The 20,171-nt window shown below is 46.0% G+C and overlaps 1 protein-coding gene across 5 annotated transcripts in view; it reads left to right on the plus strand.

Moving 5' to 3' along the window:
* The window catches only part of LOC121599248 (leucine-rich repeat neuronal protein 3-like), an 89,245-nt gene extending 69,967 nt beyond the window's left edge, over positions 1-19,278 (plus strand). For all 5 annotated transcript variants that reach the window (XM_041926910.1, XM_041926911.1, XM_041926909.1 and 2 more), the window contains 4 exons: positions 1,335-2,520; positions 9,124-9,284; positions 11,333-12,391; positions 17,371-19,278. In XM_041926910.1, coding sequence (XP_041782844.1) covers positions 1,723-2,520; positions 9,124-9,284; positions 11,333-12,284 — 1,911 coding nt within the window. In that variant the 5' untranslated portion in view covers positions 1,335-1,722 and the 3' untranslated portion in view covers positions 12,285-12,391; positions 17,371-19,278. The remainder of the gene's footprint in view (positions 1-1,334; positions 2,521-9,123; positions 9,285-11,332; positions 12,392-17,370) is intronic.
* The last annotated feature ends 893 nt before the right edge of the window (positions 19,279-20,171 follow it).

Below are 20,171 nucleotides of genomic sequence, written 5' to 3' on the forward strand. Positions count from 1 at the left end.
ATACTTGCTGTCATGAACAAATAAGCTTCAAAACTCACAAGTATTCTAATTAAGGAAGAGTTTTACAAAGTCACTACCATTATTGATAAATTAGCCTTTATGCAGGGTTTCCCACGATTTATTGGTTGGATCCCATCAATTTTTAGTGAGTTCCCATGATTTTTTGGTGCGTTCCCACGATTTTTTGGCCATTTCCAAGGATTTTTTGGTCGAATTGTATTGATATCCAACCGGAAAAAAACAACAAATCATAGGAACGAACCAAAAATCTATGGGATATGATCAAAAAATCGTGGTAACGCACCAAAAAATCATGGGAACTGACCAATAAACCATGGGAAACCCTGTAAAGTGTGCAAGCTATACAAAATTAATTTCTAAACTTTTCCCCAAAAGCCTTAATTAAAGAACGCGCAACATTTAGGAACAACGTCACCCCTAAACCCTGCCGACAGAGTGCAACCAATCTTCCGAACGGTATTCCCCCACCGGGGATTGCTTCAAAAAGAAGAAACACAACATTCCAAAATGTCAAAATGTTACTACTTCCACATCAACGACAGCGCTGGCAGCGGTGGTAGATGCACTGAAAGAAGAAAGAGAGAGAGAGAGAGAGAGAGAGAGAGAGAGAGAGAGAAGGGAACTAAGAGCTCCACCATTTAAAACGGGCTTTAGCAGAAACAGCTGTTCCTTAGCGAGAGTTAACAGATCCGTCTTCCAGCGTCCTCCAGCACCGGAGGACCGGTACTCATCCTTCTGCCCCGAGCAAATGGTTTAATCCGATTACGGGTCACACTTGAAAGAGTGGTACCCTTCCATTCCATCTACCTTTTCCTGCTCCTCTCCCGGGGAGGGTGCAATGAGCGAGAAAAACGGTTCAGCGACACCCGCACACGGGACGGTGGCAGAAAACAAATCTCAGGAAGAAATTCTTCCGCACTCTCCCCGTCCGGCTGGACGTGACAGGCACCCAGATGAACAGATGTCAAATCGAGCTGTCAGTCAAAGCGGTTGGCGGGCTGCCTAGAACCCGATACCACGGTTTGGAAAATGCGGGTTTCATACTCGCTCAGACTGGTTAGCGACAATCCAACCCCGAAGCGTGAAGCGCGTCACCAGCGTTGCCTTGAAGTGTGTCCCCGTTGTCGTTCTGGTTCCACTGCTTTCATTTCGACGCTGAAGCAGATAAAATTAATTAGTTGAATTTAAACATCTAATCACCGGAATGGATAGCACGCACCGAGCGGGCGGCGTGGTTGTTATCCACTCTAGCAGCAATGCGCTCTCTATGTTGCTCACTAACGATTTCATTTCTTGCTCCTCTTTCCTTCCAGAACCAACCCACCCCGTCCGGTCAAGGCTTGAGTGCGAAGATGCAACGGGCAACGGGTTGATTCCGGTGTTGGCGTACAGCGTTACGAAGCGCGTGTTGGACGATGACGATGACGTCCAGTGTCACCAGCAAGTGGCCCGTCGATAGGCTACGATCCACTCGATCCATCAACAGTACGGTTGTGTCCACGAGACGGTAGATTTAATTAGCATTTTTGTACGCAGTTTTCTATCACGTTCGTCACGGTTAAACAGAGCGCGAGAGAGAGAGAGAGAGAGAGACCGTGCCAGAGCAAACCCCATCCGTGTCTCCAAGTGCAAGGGAAACAGTGCCGATCGCACCGACCAGTGCCCGGTGTCGGAAGCCGAACTCAACCCCAGAGCGGCACCATGGTGCCGCTAAAGGCAAACAGTCGCGTCATCATCTACTCGTCCACGCTCGTGCTGCTGGTGTTTCTGCAGCAGGTGTACACGTTCTGCCCGTCGATATGTACCTGCGAGGGCGACCCGAACGTGCGGACGTGGTGCATCGGGGCCGGGCTGGACGTCGTCCCGATCCAGCTCAATCCGGACGTGCGCTACATCAACCTGACCGCGAACCGGATCACCAACGTGCACTTTACGCTCACCTTCTACTACAAGCTGGAGGTGCTCGATCTGGCCGGCAATCGGATCGAGGCGCTCGGGTCGCGCAACTTCGACACGCAGCAGGCGCTGCGTACGCTCAATCTCAGCGACAATGCGATCGTCTCCATACCGAAGGACGCGTTCCGGGGGCTGCAGCGGCTGCAAACGCTCAAGCTGTGCGGCAATCGCATCGACACGATACACCCGGCCGCCTTTCACGATCTGCGCAATCTGATCGAGCTGGATCTGGAGGGCAACGCGCTGACCAGCCTGGAGCCGAGCACGCTGCGCCACCTGTACTCGCTCGAGGTGCTGTCGTTTCAGAACAACCAGCTGCTCGAGGTGCCGTACGAGCGGAACCTGGAGCATCTCGGGCAGCGGCTGCAGCTGCTCGACCTTTCCGTCAACCTGCTCGAGTACATCGCGAACGATAGCTTCGTGGCGCTGCGGGAGCTGCGTACGCTCCGGCTCGGCGGCAACATACTGACCGAGCTGGACTACGGGGCGTTCCACGGGCTCAGCGGGCTGAAGGCGCTCGACATCGTTGACAATAATCTTACAGTAAGTGTGTCCGTCGAAATGATTCCTATTTTGTTGAAACATGTTGAAAGTTCAAGCAGCATACGAAGGCACAAGGTTGTATAAATGTTTATTTCACAAAAAATAATTCATCCCCTAAGTTTCACGAATCATCATTCTTGAGTACGCCATACCAGAGGTGGAATTTTGGTAATAATACCAAACGATTGCTGTCAAACTCTTTTCGTTCATGTACACACACCATTAAGATTAGAATAGTAACATTGCTTGTACCACCAAGCACCGCCAGAAGAGATTGCACAATTCGAATCCGCTTTAGCATCATTGTCTTGATCCAGCGTTGTAAACTTCATCCCCCTGTGATACACCAACGAATCGCTAGCCGTTCCCGAGTAATCTTCCAGCTTCTTCAGCGACTACTGGTCCTTCCCACTGCCAATCTCGAACTGTCCGTACCGTGCGTGCACGTAATTGCCAGCGAAATCTTCCAGCTCCACCATCAGCTCGTGCGATCGGGCCACCGTCAGACGATGCACGCGCTCCAAACCGAGCCAAAACTCACCCACCACGCTTCCGAACCCGTTCACGTACTCGCTCCAGCCACGCTGAAAGTTTAGCAGCCCATCGTACCGCGGCTGCATCACCAACCAACCTCCTCCAAAGCGGCTCTGCTCGCAGTACCCATCAAACGCGGTTTCGTTTTCGAACGGCTGTATCAGATACCTTGGCCCGATATCCTTGGCAACGCTTCCTTGCACGATCGTACGGGAGTAGACGACTGGGGGGTAGTCTGCACAGTGGGCTGGGACGTACAGGCTGTCTGCTGGGCAAGCATTCTACTCGACTGCTCCTGGAGTGTGGTTAGATTGTGTCCAATCTTTTCACCTATCCCCTGAACGGTTGCATCCACCTCGAGCAGCTTGTTCTGGAGATAGTCTAACTGCGCGGAGAACATTTCGTAGCCAAAGCCAGACAGTGCTGGCCGTGTATCGTTTCCTTTGGCAGTACTAACTGTACACCAAGCAGTCATGATGAGCGAAGAAATAGCACTAAAGATTGCGGGAGAGTAATTGCAAATTTTTCTTTAACAGACGACTTCGCGACGGCGTTATCAATTTCTAGCATACAGTGGCGCACGGAATTGATGGCACAGCTGCACCAAACCGAATGTCTCGAGCCATTTTTACTCCATTTAATATGTTTTTATGCTAATGGAATGATTGTTTCTTCAGTCATTGAACATACAATTGGTGTTACGCCTATGGATATAGATGAATCTACCTTAGTTAAAGTTATAATTAAGGTTTTAATTATCATGAAGAGTCACACAAGCCATCCGAGGCTTTCAAATGAATAATCAAATACTCAAATGTTCGATAGGGTGTTCCATGCAACTCCTAAGAAGAATTAAAATCTCTATTATAAAATTCTAGTAAAGGCTGATCAGCGTTACTTTCCAGCGGTAGCTTGGATGATTTTTGTTTAGTTTACATCCATACAATGCATAGTGCCATGATTGAGACAGATTCAGATACTATTCAAGTCCCGAATTATAAAAGCAAGCAGTATGAGTTTGAGATTAGTTCCAGTACCCGTATGTAACAGAATCTGCATGGGGTCAGGATCGGTTCCAGTATCGTTATGAGTTCAGGACCGGTATGGTTTTTGTAGCAGTTATCCAAGCTGTGGTCCGTGGCGTGAAAAGAAATGGTCCGCGAAAGAATTGTTTTTTTTTTTATAGAAAAGTTTAATACACTACACATCATGTATTTTTTCGCCATAATCGAGATAAACATTTCAACAGGAATGTCTAGAAAATGATTTCAACATATTTTTATCAAAAAGATTCTAAGTCCACAAAATGTAATCCGCGGCCAATCTGTTTTCAAAGCCAATTGAACTGTGATCCTTAAAAGGTTGGAGACCACTGCGGTATGGGATCGGGATCGATTCCACGATCGGTATGGTGTCAGGATCAGTTGAAAGACCGGTTAAAGGTTATGATAAGTTCCATGGCCAGGTTTATGACAAATTTTAACACATTCAGTCAGAATTCAATAATTGAATGCTTTTTTGATGGCATACATTTGAATTGACCGCTCGATTGTTGGCTGACATTTCAATTACAAAGCATGCGTTTGGATGGAAAACTCGGGTTTTGAAAAAATATTAAAATCTCATGGTATGCCGAGAAAAATTTCAGTAATTTTTTGTAACGAAAAGCGTGCCAACTAAAAAGCACAAATTCAACAGTTGGCAGGGAATCGAAGTTCAAGCAGTGAGTTCAGACGTTATATGGGATTGAAATCAGTTCCAGTACCAGAACGATTTCTGAAAAATTTCAGGATGGACATGGGTTCTGGATTAGTCCCGGGATCGGTATGAATTTTGAATCAGTATATTTTAATGCATCCCTTGGAACTAAATGTCACCTGGCATTTGCATTGCCTTTTCAAAAATCCTTAACACACACCCTAAAGTTATTAAATACCCTTAAAACTATCTTACATAACCCTGTAACTGGGCCAAATTAACTAGTACATTAAAAAGTCCAGTAAATTGAGCAATCAGTCCACAGTAATCAGTCCACATTTCGATGTACACAAGTTAATGGTGGCTAAGATCAACATATGAAGAAGATGTGGAAAGAGCTTTGTAATTTCTGAACTCTTATTCTACTTTTACATGTCAAGCATTTGCTTTCTTTTATTTACATTGATGAAAGCTAGGGTAAATGTACCAGTGATTGGGCAGGTTAGTGCAGCAGTTTCACTAAAACTGCTGGTACAATTTTATTATTTTTTATGAAAGTGACATTATTTTGAACGATAAACTATCGTATTATGTTGTACTATTTTTGATTTGCCGATTGAAATGTATTTTTTAGAGATATTCGTGAAAATGCAAACACTGTTTTTGTTCCCATTTTCGACAGTTTGGTCCTATTTTCGGCAGGCTGTGCTGCTATTTTCGGCAACGCGAATACGGGTCGGTAAATGTTTTAATCAATGCCAAAAGGTAAACAAAAATGTTTGAAACAGTTTTACACTCTCACTATCCTAAGATTGATGAGTATTTCGGAAAAGTACACAAATCATTAATTTTATGTTGCCCATTTTGGGCAGTTTTTACAGTCTCTTTGATGTGAGTTACAAACAATGTAGGCATTGAAGAAAAGAGACAGTCTGACGGCTAAAAAGTACGGCTCCGACTGGCTGGGACAAGATCTTTGAAAGAGAACAGGTCAATGCGCTTAGCGTAAATTGACAGAAAGCCATGGGAAAATTTTGACAGTTAAATTGAACATTGTTTATGTGTAGCGATGGACGTTGCTATGGAGTGAATAAGAGTTTTCTTCAGCATTTTGCCCTCATTTCCTTTTAGAATATTACAAAAATTAGAATCCAATTAGAATATTACATGGCTGATACAATCCAAGGAACTCTTTATCATCCGTCGCCGGGTTTTAAGCAAAGGACGGTGTGCATATTGGACCAGTGTGTGCCGATTGGATGTTTCATTTTACTCTCAGTGTTTAATTGAAAGTAAATAGGACTTCTTTTAGCCAGTTGGAACATGTGCTGGGCTGTTTGTTCTGTGCTAGGTCACAGAATGGCAAACAATAAAAGGTTATCAATGTTTTTGAATACAGCGTAGGCTGCAATTACTTCTCCTTACTCTCCAGAAGTGGTTGGTCGCAAGAAATTTAACCAATATAATCTTTCCAATATGGACGAATTTACCCATTTTTCCGCGTTAACTATTAGCCGTTTGTTTGTAAACACTTTTTCATGAAACTGTCAAAAGCGAGCTGAAAATGGCAACCTAGCAACGGGCTTTGCATCAACCTGTTCTCCTTAATAGATCTTGGCCTGGGATGTCGTTTTATGTGTCGACATACGCATTTTAGTGTGCTGGTCATGTTGTAAATGATTATTCAGCAAAATCAAAATTGTGTTTTTGTTTCAAGTTTCGGCAGGAGCCCACAGCACTGGTCTGTCAAACTTTACCGTGCACCTATTTTCGGCAGTATTTAAAGTGGATATTTTTTTTTTTTTTGGTAATTTGACTATACGTGCTGGAATAAATTCTACAACCATAGAATCTTTCATAAAAACCACACTTTCAATGTGTTAGTGCTCTGGATCTCTTAATAGTGAAACCTGCCAAACTATTGGCTGACAGCAAATCTGCCCAAAAATTGTTAACTCTGCACAGTTTGTTTGATATTTTGAAAAATATGTAAAGAGATTATGTGAAACATCGTTTATGAATATCAAATGAGTATATCTCTATTTAAAAAATATGTGTGGAGACTATTTTCAACGCGTTTTTGCGTAATTACACGTTTTTAGTTACCCTGCCGACATCAGGTACACTATCGAATACTGGTACAGTTACCCTGTTTCTTCAAATGTTTGTAAAAAAGGCTAAGCGTACATATTTAATTAAGCGATGATATATTAAAAATATTTTGAATCCAGTAAATTTTGTAAGTCACTGTTCAATTATAAGCGTTTCCATTGACCCAAACATTGAACTTCTGTTTGCGCTGATAATACAGGGTTTTCCAAGCCAGTTTTGAATGTAAACATTGTTATTCACCGCATGCAAAATGTTGTTCCACATTGTGGTGTGTTGTTGGTTCGGTCTGGCTCGCGACATCGGTCGGGGGCTGAGCTGAATTAGCACTTAGCGATTTGTGCGGTAACTTTTCGAACTTGACCTTGTTACAATCGAAGTGATCGACGATTTGTTGTTCTAGTAGCTTTATTTATACTGCCATCTTACGAAAGTTCGGCCACATTTGTCCACCAGATGTTTACGCGCGTAACATTCTCTTTCGCAACTTGACGCGCTTTGACGAACGAATATTTGTCAAGTGGCTCGCCTTCCTGGTGGGCTTTTACACTTTCAATGTTTTACTTAAGCTCTAATGTGTTTCTTACGCTAATTTCTCTTTCTTATTTATGACCTACTCTTTAGGTCTTCCTTGTTTATGACCTACTTGAGTGGTACGACCACCATGGTAAAACACGGAACCGCATGTGCAGTAAAGCACGGGACGCATGAGCAGTGTTTTTCCCCGCTCGTTAGCATTCATGTCTTAAGCTGGTACGCGATAGCATGGATGCTACAACATCGATTTGACATTTCATTTCCATCACAATAATTTTCAATTTCTACAGCATGATTTTCAACGCGACTAAAGCTGGTTTGAGTTTGACAGTTCTTTGTTATGTGTTGAAAACCATGTATTAAAACTGAAATTTCATTTTGAAACAAATAAACCATTTGACAGCTGTTGAAAAACATCTTGGATGCGGTGAATAACAATATTTACATTCGAAATTGACTTGGAAAACCATGTCGTTGGCGTAGTCAAGCGATCGAGATTTTGATCTCCTTCCCGTCAAGACAAAATGCAAAAACCTGCAAGTCACAAAAATTGGATGTTAATACTTCCTAACGAAGTGCACATTTTCACAAAAACACCCATACACACAGGCATAACATTTTCCCCCTTGTGTATGAAGGTAAACATTGCACTACGGCGCTACTACTTTGTCCTATTGTCCGTGCACCGTACCGTATCGACACGACATAATGCCCCGCAGTTGCCCGACGGTCGCCTTTGAACCTCCGTTCTTCTCCGCCGAAACCATTCGCTCTAACACCACATTATGGTCAATTCCATTGAAATGGCCTTGTCCTTCGCTCCGTTCCCCTTTCGTGAACAGGGGACAAACAACAAAATCACCATAAACTCGGCTTCGTCCGCAAAATCCATTCCACATGATCCACCCGCGGAAACCGCGTTAGTTTGGTCCATCCCTCCGCTACGTTCCTACAACACACGCGCATCCGATCACCTTTTCCCCGTAGCGTTCAAAACCCAACCCAGTGCAACAATAAAGCACAAAGAGCGCGCACATGAACCGCTCTCTCGCTCTCTCTCTCTCTCTCTGGCGCTCTCGCGCACAACATAAAATATGCAAACTCATACAATTTACATAAATCATTCTCGAATAATTACTCCGCAACCGGAGCAAACGGTCAATGGCCGGAAGGCTAGTTGTCTACCCCCGACGCCGCTGCTAGTGCTGCCATCCCGATCCGATCCGTGCGCTGAGGATGTTGATGATGATGATGATGTTGTCTGCAAAAGGAGGGCCCGGAAATCTGCACCCGGAACCGGGCCAACACTATCCCGTGTGTGTCTGTATCCCGACCGCACCAGCCGAACAGAAACAATACATTTGCTGCCAAAGTCATCGCGTCGCATCGACTGGCCGGGGTTTAGTAAGGGGTAATGTGTGTGACCTGGCGTGTTTGTGCAGCCCACGGACACAACATCGGCTGGCTTTATCGGTGCGGCCAGCGCGAGCGCGCTATAGTCCGAGACCGTTCGCGCGCATACATTTTGTTCGGCCGCAGTGCACGGTGCCGTTGCCGCCGGACTGAATGTTTAATTAATTAATAATTTATAGAATGAGTGATTTCACTGGCGGGGGCATCCCACAGCGACAATCGCGCCATTCGTGCGTATTCGTATGCTGCTGCATCCTTTGCCCCATCCCCATCCTCACACTCACCAACCGTGCATTGTCTCCACCTTCACAGGTTGTGCCAACACTGCAATTATCAAAATTGTGTAATTTAACGTATTTATCGCTGAGCGGAAACTACTTCGAAAGTCTGCCGGCGGTCGCATTTCTGAACCTGTTCCAGCTGCAGCAGCTCCACCTCGACCGGCTCGATCGGCTGCAGCGCATCGATGCGAGGTAAGTAGCAGTGTGTGTGTCCGTGAACTGGCGTATGATTTCAGCACAAATGAAGATGTGTAACCTTTTCTGGTTCGAAACGGGGGGGGGGGGGGGTTTGAATTTTAATTACATTCTCATACACACGCATAGGAACTGCAGCTGCCCGGGAGGGTGCGTTTGTGGGTCGCATTATCATGACCACAGTACGCTCGGCTGGGGACACGGGGCCCTCCATCAAGGGCCTTGGGATACACCAAAGTCACTTTCATTAAATTACAACTCATCCACACACACACACACACACACACACACACACACACATACAAAGGGGAAAGAACCGAAAGCCGTCAAGATGCCCCTGTCGCTCACAACGCAATTTCGCTTCCCGGGAGGCGAAAGTGGGAAGATTTTAATCTCCACTGTCACACGCTGACGTTGATGAGTGGATGTGTTCTGTGCCCCAGCACCGGCATGTAGCTGCTCCCCAAAAAACCGGAGCGGTACGGAGCGTAATGGGTACAAAAAAAGCCCATCGTACACGTACGCATCGTACTGCTACGTATCTGGTGCCGGTGGCCATATTGTTAGGAGAGTCCTTTCTCTTTGTGTCCCGGGGGGGGGGGGGGGGGGGGGCGAGGGAACGAGGCCACCCCGGGGGCGCTACGATAAGCAACAGTGCGGCCATGTAACAGTGTTCGCCACGGCACACACAGATTGAGGTGTTTTGTCCGGAAGCGGGTAGCGTAAGCGCGCCTGTGTCATCGTGTTCGTGTTTTGCTTTATCTGCAGCCGAGCAGGCTCTCCGGCCGTATCGATCCACAGCGGTGGCCACAAAAGGAGCCGATGTTTGCTTTTTTTGTTTTTTGAAGACTAATGCTGATTTTTTTTGTGTGTTCCGAAAAAGCCCTGAAGCATGGATGACACTAGGATGATTAATTATCGCCTATCGTCCGCACGGTCGCGGAGACTCACACATCCATTCGACTCATTAAAAATTAATTTAGCAGAGCTTTTCAAAAGCACAGCTTATGGGACCTCTTCAAATAGACTGTTTTTTTTTTTGTTGTAATTTGTAGCAATATGTTTACGGGAGTATTTGCTCCAATCTTACACACAAGTGTTCCTCGCGGCTATTTCCCCAAACATCCAGAGAAGAGAACTTCATCCTGGGGACATGGCAATCTGGGACTAAGTGAACGTTACCTTACATTGTACTAAATCCTGGATCCAGTGGACACTATTTAAGCACCATCATCTCCAATCCCCTTTTGGAGTTCAGTGTCATTTGGAGGGTGCCGTAAGCGTTACAAACCTGCTCTACGGAAGCAGCCGTACCGTCCAGGCCTAGCTGTGACACGTTCGGCTGCTGTAAAAGTAACAGCTTGGCCGGACGACAGCAAGGAATGAGGGTCTGACGAGAAGGCCTAGAGCTTCCAGACAAGCGGGCGAGCAACTACACTGGACACAAGAACAATCTTGTTTTCTGTACCTATGTGTCTGTGTTAAGAGTTTTAAAATGACACGTTCCAGCGTAGAGTAGCTGGAGTTAATCTTCAAGGTTTTTTGTGAATAGTGAGACACACTCGTTCATCGATCGATCAATGCTTTTGCTTTAGGGATATTGTAAATGAAAAACAAACATTCATCAAATGTATAACGATGGATTGGATGCTCGCATGCTTACGCACCCATCTTGAACCATTACCTTCGTTTTGGGAATGATGTACTCGAACACGAAAACACAATTCCATCTTTACCTTTTGACGTAAAACTCAACCCAAAGTGTTTCTTTGTCCAGCGACGGAGAAACTTTTGCGCACATGCTGTGGAAAACCACAACCACCGGAGTTCTATCATGTCCAACGTGCTGGAAAGTGATTAGATCCCGAAAGTGGACATCCCCCTTTTCTGCGTCACGTTAGCAATTCCAATCGTACATCTTCATTTGTGTCAGAGCCGGTCGGCTTCGGCTGTTTCCCTCTCGCCCGCACGGGTGTGGGAACGATAAATCACCTTCCCACCAGCACTAACTCCCTGCTTCTTTCTCATTCTCCCACACCAACCAGAGCGTTCGTGGACAATGCGGCCCTGCGGATTCTCACCCTGGACGATAATCCATCATTTGCGAGCTTACCGCTGCGACTGTTTCACAGCAACCCGAACCTGGCCGAGATTTCGATGCGCCGCAACGCGCTGATCCGGCTCGACGCCGTACACTTCCCGCTCGACCGGCTGCACCGGCTCGAGCTCGGGGGCAATCCGCTCGTCTGCAACTGCTCCCTGCTGTGGCTGTGGCGGCTTACGACCGGCTACGGCCTGCATGAGGCCGGCGACTTTCGGCTGATTGTGCCGGCGGCGGCAGCGGCCGCCGCACTGATTACCGCCGCCCAGCCGGAGGAGCAGCAGGAGCAGGCGGAGAATCTGCTGCCGCCACGATCACACCACGGCCCGCTGTACGTCGATCGGGACGAGATCGGGTGCGATCGGCTGGAGGATGGCCGGCGGACGCGCCATCTGCTGCGCGCGATGACCGAAAGCGACATCGACTGTCCGACCCATCTGGTGACGGTGATTAGTGCGGTGCTGAGCATTCTGCTCGTGCTGGCGACCGGTGCCAGCGTGCTGTACGTGTTGCGGTTGTCGAAGCGCCGCAAGCAGCTGCTCGCCGACGAGGACGATCCGCGGCGCCGGTCCGGCGTTACGGAGCTGATCGTACCGCAGAAGGTGGACAAGCTGGAGCTGGAGCGCTACCTAGCCCAGCAGCAGTCGCTGGTGCACGAGTACCGTACGCTGCGGGCACCCTGGGAGCTTCCGCTGCCCGTAAAGGAGGACCTGAAGTATGGGAGTGTGGCGGCAACGGGTCGCGATCTGAGCGGTGCGAATAGTGGGCACTCTACCACGGACCACTACGAATCGCTCGACTACTACCAGCATCAACACCAACCGCAGCAGCAGCAACAGCAGCAACAGCAGCAAAAGCGAACCACTCTCTCCCGTCCACACATCGTTTTCGTATGACTCTAGACCGGCCGACGTCACCGGGGCTACTGCACTGGGCGAAGAAGTACCAGCAGCGTCACGCCACTGCTGGAGTTCGAGAGCGCCGTCTGAAATTCCCTCATCCGGTAAGTAAAGGCGAGAAGAGTGTTGCATTATTTGGAATGGTCTGAAAAAGAAATTTTCGACAAGCAGAGACAAAAGAGTTGATGCGTGGTTTATGTCAGGAATCGAACCCAGAACTTTTGAGATACAATAAGGTAGACTTACCAACGACACTAACGATTCACACGCATTTAAGTGCGTTATTCTCCTATTTAATGCACACCCATTTATTGCTACTGTTCAGAAACTGACCATTACCTGTATTTTACCAATCAAATTTTCCCATTAACTAAATCGCGCTGTTAACGAAATGTTAAGCCCCAAAACCATTGTCGATCATATTTCGTTCCACGTTGCTGAATCGCCGCTTTTGAGCAAACGGGCGCTTTATGACAGCCGTGCAAATGGACCGAAACCATTGTCACATACTTAAGCCATATACCCAGACCGTCCGTCATCACGACCTTTTGCAGACTGACCGAGTGTGGCTGGGGAGATGAATAGCATATTTTGCGTGGACTGAACGTAGCATTCCAGCCGTAACAAGAAGCACAAAATACAACCCCACATATTGCACGCTCGTTTTGAGTTATTGTGATGGAATTGAGCTGCGAGCGGTGCGTGCATTGAGGGAAGAGGGAAAAGCTCAAAACCCCGGAACTCAAGCTTTAGCTCAAGCTGGTGACTTTCACCGAAGGCTGCAACCTCAAACGACACACACACCGCCTAATAAGTAGTAGCTTCGGGCGATAAATCTTCCGACAAATGGACCCAACCGAGGATGACTGTCCTCTCAGTGCGGCGTCGTTGGGTGCGCACCATTCCGGGCCACCCCAATCCCAGTCCCGGATCTTATTGCCCCGCTACATCTTAATAAATATGTAACGACTTGGATGTATCTTTTATTTACTCTCGCTTTCGCATTTTCACGTTTGTCACGTCTTTTCTTTTCAACACGGGCCCCGTTCGTGATGGCGTGGGGGGGAGTTGAACTGGCCACCTGTGTGCTGCAAGAAAAAGCGACAAAAAACCCCAGCAGGACGATGGCAAAAGATTACCAATGCGACGAAACGGTGCGTTGCTTTATTATGAAGAACTACGGCGGTGCAGGAAATGAATGCGAACGGAAATTTGTTTCATCGCCACCTTACGGCTCTCGTTTACAACGGTACCGAAACCGTCCCATTTTACCCCAGGTGATTGAATCTTTACGTCCGGTGGGGGGGTGTCATTTTTTGCTTCCTTTCTTTCTTTGCCTTCCCGAAGTTAAAGCTTAACATTATGGGGGATATGGTTAGAAAAGGAAAACCCAACGCTCGGCGCAAAAAAGAAGGATCTCGCCTTTATACTACCAAATTGAAAAGCATTTCTTTTCTGTTTCGGAGCCCTCCCACAGCCGTGTGTATTGCTTCCGGATTTTTGCACAATTTTTTTGCTACGTAGTGCTGTGCGCAATAGAGGCCTTAGAAAACTTCCCCAACACCAGGGCATCCGGAAGAAAGCAAAAAAACGACACAGGAAAAATCTCTGAGCCTTATTTGAATGGAAAGTAATTTATACAGATGCTCACCGGCTCAAACGGGCAAAACTTCATTTGCAGCTCGCCTTTGTTAGCCCCTAGCTGGACTAGTACGGGGGGAAGCATGGAAGGATAATCTTTTGATTTGTGGTTTGTTAAGCTACACGGTGGCGGAAGTTAGTTGGCTTCCCCGGGATCTTCCCGGCATTCAGTGGAGAAAGTTTTCTGCCACTGAACATGAAATATTTCCTCCTACTGCAAACGGACAGCGAAATAGAGCGATAAAATCATAATAAACATAATGAGTGGCGCTTGGAACCGTTTCCTCGGATACCTGCAATTCCTGGTAAAGTGTTTATGCTGTTCGCACTAAACCGCCCAACAACCATAATCACGAAATAATCAGCACTTATCTTTGGGTCCCCCTCTTCACCTATAATTGTCTGGCACCGTAGTGGGCAGCAAAGAACAACTGCGCGCCTGTAACAGCATTCGAGTCAGTCATTAGAAGATCATCTTGGCGTTGCGAAAACTTCGCCGGAATTGGCTCAACCACGCGCAGCCCATCTGTGGCAGCCTATTGCGCAAATTAGTATCGCTCTAATTCAATAACACATCATCGACACCCAGCGCCGACCCCGGAAAGGGCCGAGGGGGCGAAACCTTAACCCCACAGCAGCCCAACCTTTGGAGCACCTCCCGCTGCTTGTTCTACCCAGACAATCGGGCTCCACTCGCTAGCGGTAGCGCGTGCAGCACACGTGCGAGCTGATCGTTCTGCGAGCTCATTAGGGACGCACGAGCACGAGGGAACGAGAACGGTGCGAAATGCGCATTGCCTCCGTTACCAGGGATAGCTTTCATCCCAGGGCCCCACCGTGGGCTACATCACCGTGGCGATGGGTGAATCGATATTACCCGGAAGAGGCTCCAAAAATGGCGCAGCATTCAGAATTGGATCGATCGAGGAGCCGAGGTAGGGGGAGCAAATGGGGAATCGATTTGGGCCCATTCGAGCAAACCTACTCTGCTGTCCGTCTTTGTTTCAATCGGGTGTTGTCTATCCGGGGAGGGATTCTTTTTTTTTTCTTCGTTTCTTCGCACGCTGTTGTTCCAGTTCGATTCTTTACCTATCGACCTGGACACGTTTGTCTTCCCGCTTTTTTTTTTGAAGGGTGAGGAGACCAGTCCTAGCGCAAAACGGTTCATTCGGTTGGAAAAGACATCGTTTGAATTATTTATCATTTGCCCATTGCCGATCGGGCCGCTGGGCTGATGAAGCCTACGCAAGGTTTTTTTGGGGGAGACTTCCGATTTTTCTGTTCCTTTTTCCTTCTTGGTTCCTTTCATCAGAAAATTGTCCCTCTCCACAGTCCCGACTTGCGCGACGGGAAATGAGCGGACAAGCAGCGTAGATAGGCATAGTTGCGTAGCGCGGGCTGTGTGGCAGCTCGATAAGACCGATGCCCATTTCCTGTCAATTGGTTGGCGAAAAACGGCCGGAAACGGGACAGCATTGCACCATCGTTTCTGCTCAATGGCGTTTGGCGTGACAGCATATGGGAGGCAAACAGAAATCCCCCACTCCGAAGAAACTGGGCATTAGGAATTAGCTCAGCACTTCCCGGAAGGCTTCCGGGTTGCGCACCGTTAAGTAATGCTTTATGAAATAAATCTTCCCCCGTCGTTCGGATGGGTAATAAATAATGGGCTGCCGTTTTTATCCCCAACTACAAGAAACAAAGCCGGAAGTGCAGAAAGCTTTTCGCGATGCTACTTCGTGTAATGCTAACTGGGTAATATCGGAGGAGGAAAAAACGGTTGCTAAAATCAACCGGAAGCTTTCTTTTTTTTTTTTGTTTTGACCCAAATAAGCAAGAAATAATTTAGCAAAAATAGAGATCTAATTCGTCTCGGTAAAGGCAGAGAGCAGCAAAAGCTGCTTACTTTCAGAACACTTTCTCATTAAAATGCGTTGCTTTGGCTGTTTGGATCCCCTACAAAAAAGGAACCTTTTCGTTTGGGGCCGGTTTTCTTACCCCTTCTCCCAAAATCAATCCCCAAACAAAACGGGACAGGACAAAGTTTTCATAATGAAAATTTAATGCCCGCCCGATTGAACCCCGTTTTGCGGGAAGTACGGCTCACGGTGTTCGCCTGCGCGGGACGCGGGCGAGTTAATGAAATGGCGATTTACCAGCATTTCCTGGATGTTCGATTTCTTTCCTATTCTGATCAAGAAACAAGCGCAAAATGCACACCAAACGACCGACTGAAGCTAAAACAACCCTCCTCAGAGCTCACAAATGGTCCAATATTGACTTACGGCCACACCGATCGATTGCGGAGCGCCTTTGATTCACGCCAAACGATTCGGTTCGGGCGATCTTTGCCGTCGACGAAACACAAAAAAAACATCGGTTGACGTTTCGGTTTGCGGCAACGAATTTCATTGCCACTGTGTGTGTGTTGAAAAAAGGTGCGAAAGAAAAAGCGCTGGTGAAGAAGAAATTGAACAAACGAGCTGCTGCAGCTCGACTACAAGACAACGGCAAACAGGAGGCTAAATCCCTTCACCAGTTAAAGGCCACCAGAGAAATGGTGGTAACACCTGGGCAACGCGCAAAAAAAAAGCTTTGCCGAATCGCTTGCCACCGCCTTGCCGACGATGAAAACACGGAGCCAGAACGGAGAGAATGATAATTTAATTTCGATTTAGCATTCACTCCACCAAAAACCATGCCCAGAGTGGGGAAGTGGAAAATATGCACACACACACAAACACACACACCGAGAGAGAGAAAAAACCCCTTTCTGGTCGAAAACGGCAAAGGATAACGGCACCCTTTTTTTTGCTACATTTTTCCTGTTTTCTGGCGGATGCTGTTCTGTCGTGCACCAGCTGTTACTGCAGTGCTTGCTTGGATGTGTCGATGTTCTTCCGGGGGATTTTTGTGTTCGGTCTCTCTCTCTCTCTCTCTCCCCTTATCCCCGGGTCTTCCGGTAGCGGTGCGCATCGCAACCGATGAACGATTTGGTTGGGTTCGACTTTAATTTAGAGCCATTTTTCATGCAATTGCTCGAATCGGAGCTCATTGTTATTGGTGTTTATTTGCAAAAGATTCGATTGCAGATACACCTAAAGAGGGGAAAAATAGGGAAAACAAATTTAATGAGTACAAGAACATCCCTTTCCTTTCCGTATGCTAAGCTGCTTTCGTCTCTGTTGCAGCCAATCGGAACCATTATGCGCCTTATGCTTACTGTTCCTTCCTCGAGGAAGAGACCGAAATCCTGCCAATCAAGCCAACGACAACCAAAAAAAAAAAAAAAAGACTCGGCCGTCTCCTAATAATACCTGACGTGTAAGCCCACATGTACACCGTAATCTCTATTTAATGAAAAATTTTCCCGTTCATTTTCTTCCCCCTTCGTTTCATGTCTGCATTGCCAATCATCATCATCACTCGGCAACCCCCGCAGCCGATCGAAATCTCCGGAAGTGCTGCATGGTAAGTCGGCTCGCGCGCATCCTCACACAACCATTACGCGCATCGGAATTCGGAAACAATCCGCGGAGGCAAACCCCAACCTTTTCCACCTTTTTCATGGTCACAACCAAAGATATACACACACACACACACACATATACGTACACAAGTGGATTATGCTTTTTGGCTGGAAAATGGTCGTGGGCAGCAGGCAAACGGCTAAAGCAACGATGATTTGCATTGGAAATGCACAAAGAAAGCAGCAACCCAAAGCAACAGCAAAAAAACAATGGAACAAAGAAAAGAAAAACCAAAAAAAGGATAATCCTTCAAACACCAGACAGAATAGCAGCACAGAGATGAAATAAAACAGCAAACGCACAACCGCGTCTTGTGAGTGGGGATGGCACAACAGTAAGGGTGGGAAGCATAGGAATGGTGAAATGAAATGAAGATTGAAGTGCGGTGACAGGTGACGTCAGAGAAAACGATGATGGCCGGTGAGTAATACAAAAAAATGGGGGATCGTTGCCGAGAAGGGGTGTGGTGTACCCAGGGGTAGTGTTCCCGAGGACCGACGGCCTTAGGTTTAGGTTATGCAAAAATGTGTAAATTAAATGTAGCGAAGAGGAAACTGTGGTGAGATAAAATGGAGCCGAAGAAAACATTATATTAATGATTATAGCAGTGGCAGTGGCAGCAGCACCAGGCAACGCGCGAAAGGCGGTAGGTTAAGACAGGAAATGAAACTTCACTTAAATACCTTTTTTCTGTCCTTTTTTTGTTTATTATTTTGCACGATTTGTTATTTTTTAAACTGACAGACAGATTTTTAACAACACAAACAAATAATATCAGTTAAAATATTTAAAAAAAAGGTAATTATTTTCTTTACCCTATGGTAATCTTGGCTTTCTTTTGTGAGAACCAAACACTGTCTAACTGGCTGGAATTGTGTGTTGCTCGCTCATTGAAAGAACATGTGAAATAGTGATAAGCGTTGCAGAAAGATTTATACCACTTACCGCATAAATGTACACATGCTAATACGTGATACGCAAACGGGCTTCTGAAAACAAAGCGGATAGGACGGAATTGAACAACAAGCACAGACAGCACACGGACAGCACACACGAAGACGTATAACAAATTGTGAATTTATACGAGCGGATTTGTATAGTATATATCTAGCCGTGCAAGAAGCGATTTGTTTTGTACTCGATTGCAGTCCTTTGCGAAGAGAAGAGCGCCCATATGGTTTTTTTATGGTATAAGTAAAGCACACATACACACACAAAAATACCTTCACACCGAGTGATACACACATAAACATTAACGAAAATGAGAAGAGAAATGCAGAAGAAGGAAAATTTAAAAAAAAGCAAACATTTACACAAAAACACACAAGTATAGAATAGAAAAGAAGAAAGAAAAAACACACAAGACGCGCTAACAAGTATCGTGAGAATTGACAAAAAGCAATAAACGTTTTACAAAGCAAAAGAGTAAACATAAAACAAGAAACGCTAGTACGATGAGGAAACTGGAAGGAGAAAGCGAGAAACAAACATATGTGAAGCCGAACATAGAGATCTATAGAGTGTGTCCGATGAGTGTTAAGCGTAGCATAGGGAGAAACTAAAACAAACAAAAAACAAGCGAACGAATCGCATGTAATGGCAGCAAAAACAGGAAAAACAAAACAGACAACACTACACAAATTATATAAAAGCTGAAACTATTTATAAAAACACTCTAAATAATCATTACGACACAACAGACAACACAATAAACAAAAGATAACGAGCAAAAACAAATCGTAAAGATAGGATTGTGAAATTGATTGAATTCAGAGAGAGAGAAAGAGCGAGAGAGAGAGAGAGAGAGAGAGAGAGAGAGAGAACGAAAAAGAAGTAAACAAACAAACGAAAAACTGCAAAACATATTTGGTTGACGCGTTTGCTGGCGTGTGCTTGCAGGAACACATTAATCGTGCCAAAAAGGTAAACAAAAAAGTGGAAGAAAGAAGGAAAAGGCACCTTCGGTACTTGGCACTTTGTAAAGCAAAGCATGCACAAGGCACACATGCGAAACAAACCATTCCCGAAACGGCTCACCGGCTCTGTTGGTAAGCAATTGTGGAATGGTTATTTAGCTAAATTTTATATTTTTCATACAAAGTAGGGCAAAGAAGAAGAACAACAACAACAACAAAAACAGGGGATACCAATGAGAAAAGGCAAAAGAATACAAATGGCACGCCGCAACAGGACAAAACGAAAAAGCGCCCCCAACATCATAAACAAAAGCGAAAAACAACACCAGCTCTGTAAGGACGGCAGAAGTTAAGTTGCAAATAAACAGAAAAAATGTATCAAATAATTAAAAAAAAAAACAAAAAATGCACACCATTTATCCACCATCCATTATGGCGTTATTGAAATATCCGAAAGAAAGAAAGATATAAAGCAGTATTGTTCCCATTCTGGATTGAAATAAAACACCAATCCGAATCGTACTTATAATAAATAATCGCCCTCTTGCACCCAGAGTATCCCTTTCTTTTGGGTGCCTTTGTTTGCACTGCACTGTTTGCTGGCGCGGGCAATATCATCATCGATCGCTGGAAGCGCACGATTTATTAGCTCATAAAATCGAAGGTGCTTAATCGCATTATGGTTGTTCATTGGATGCGGGCCCGCCAGCGAGCAAGGAAAAATGCATTACCGCGCGCCCAAGTGCAGTGTTAAAATGTTGATTTTATATCCGTTTTTTTTTATTATTTTATTATCA

This window comes from Anopheles merus, chromosome 3L (genome assembly GCF_017562075.2).
Source record: "Anopheles merus strain MAF chromosome 3L, AmerM5.1, whole genome shotgun sequence".
NCBI lineage: Eukaryota > Metazoa > Arthropoda > Insecta > Diptera > Culicidae > Anopheles > Anopheles merus.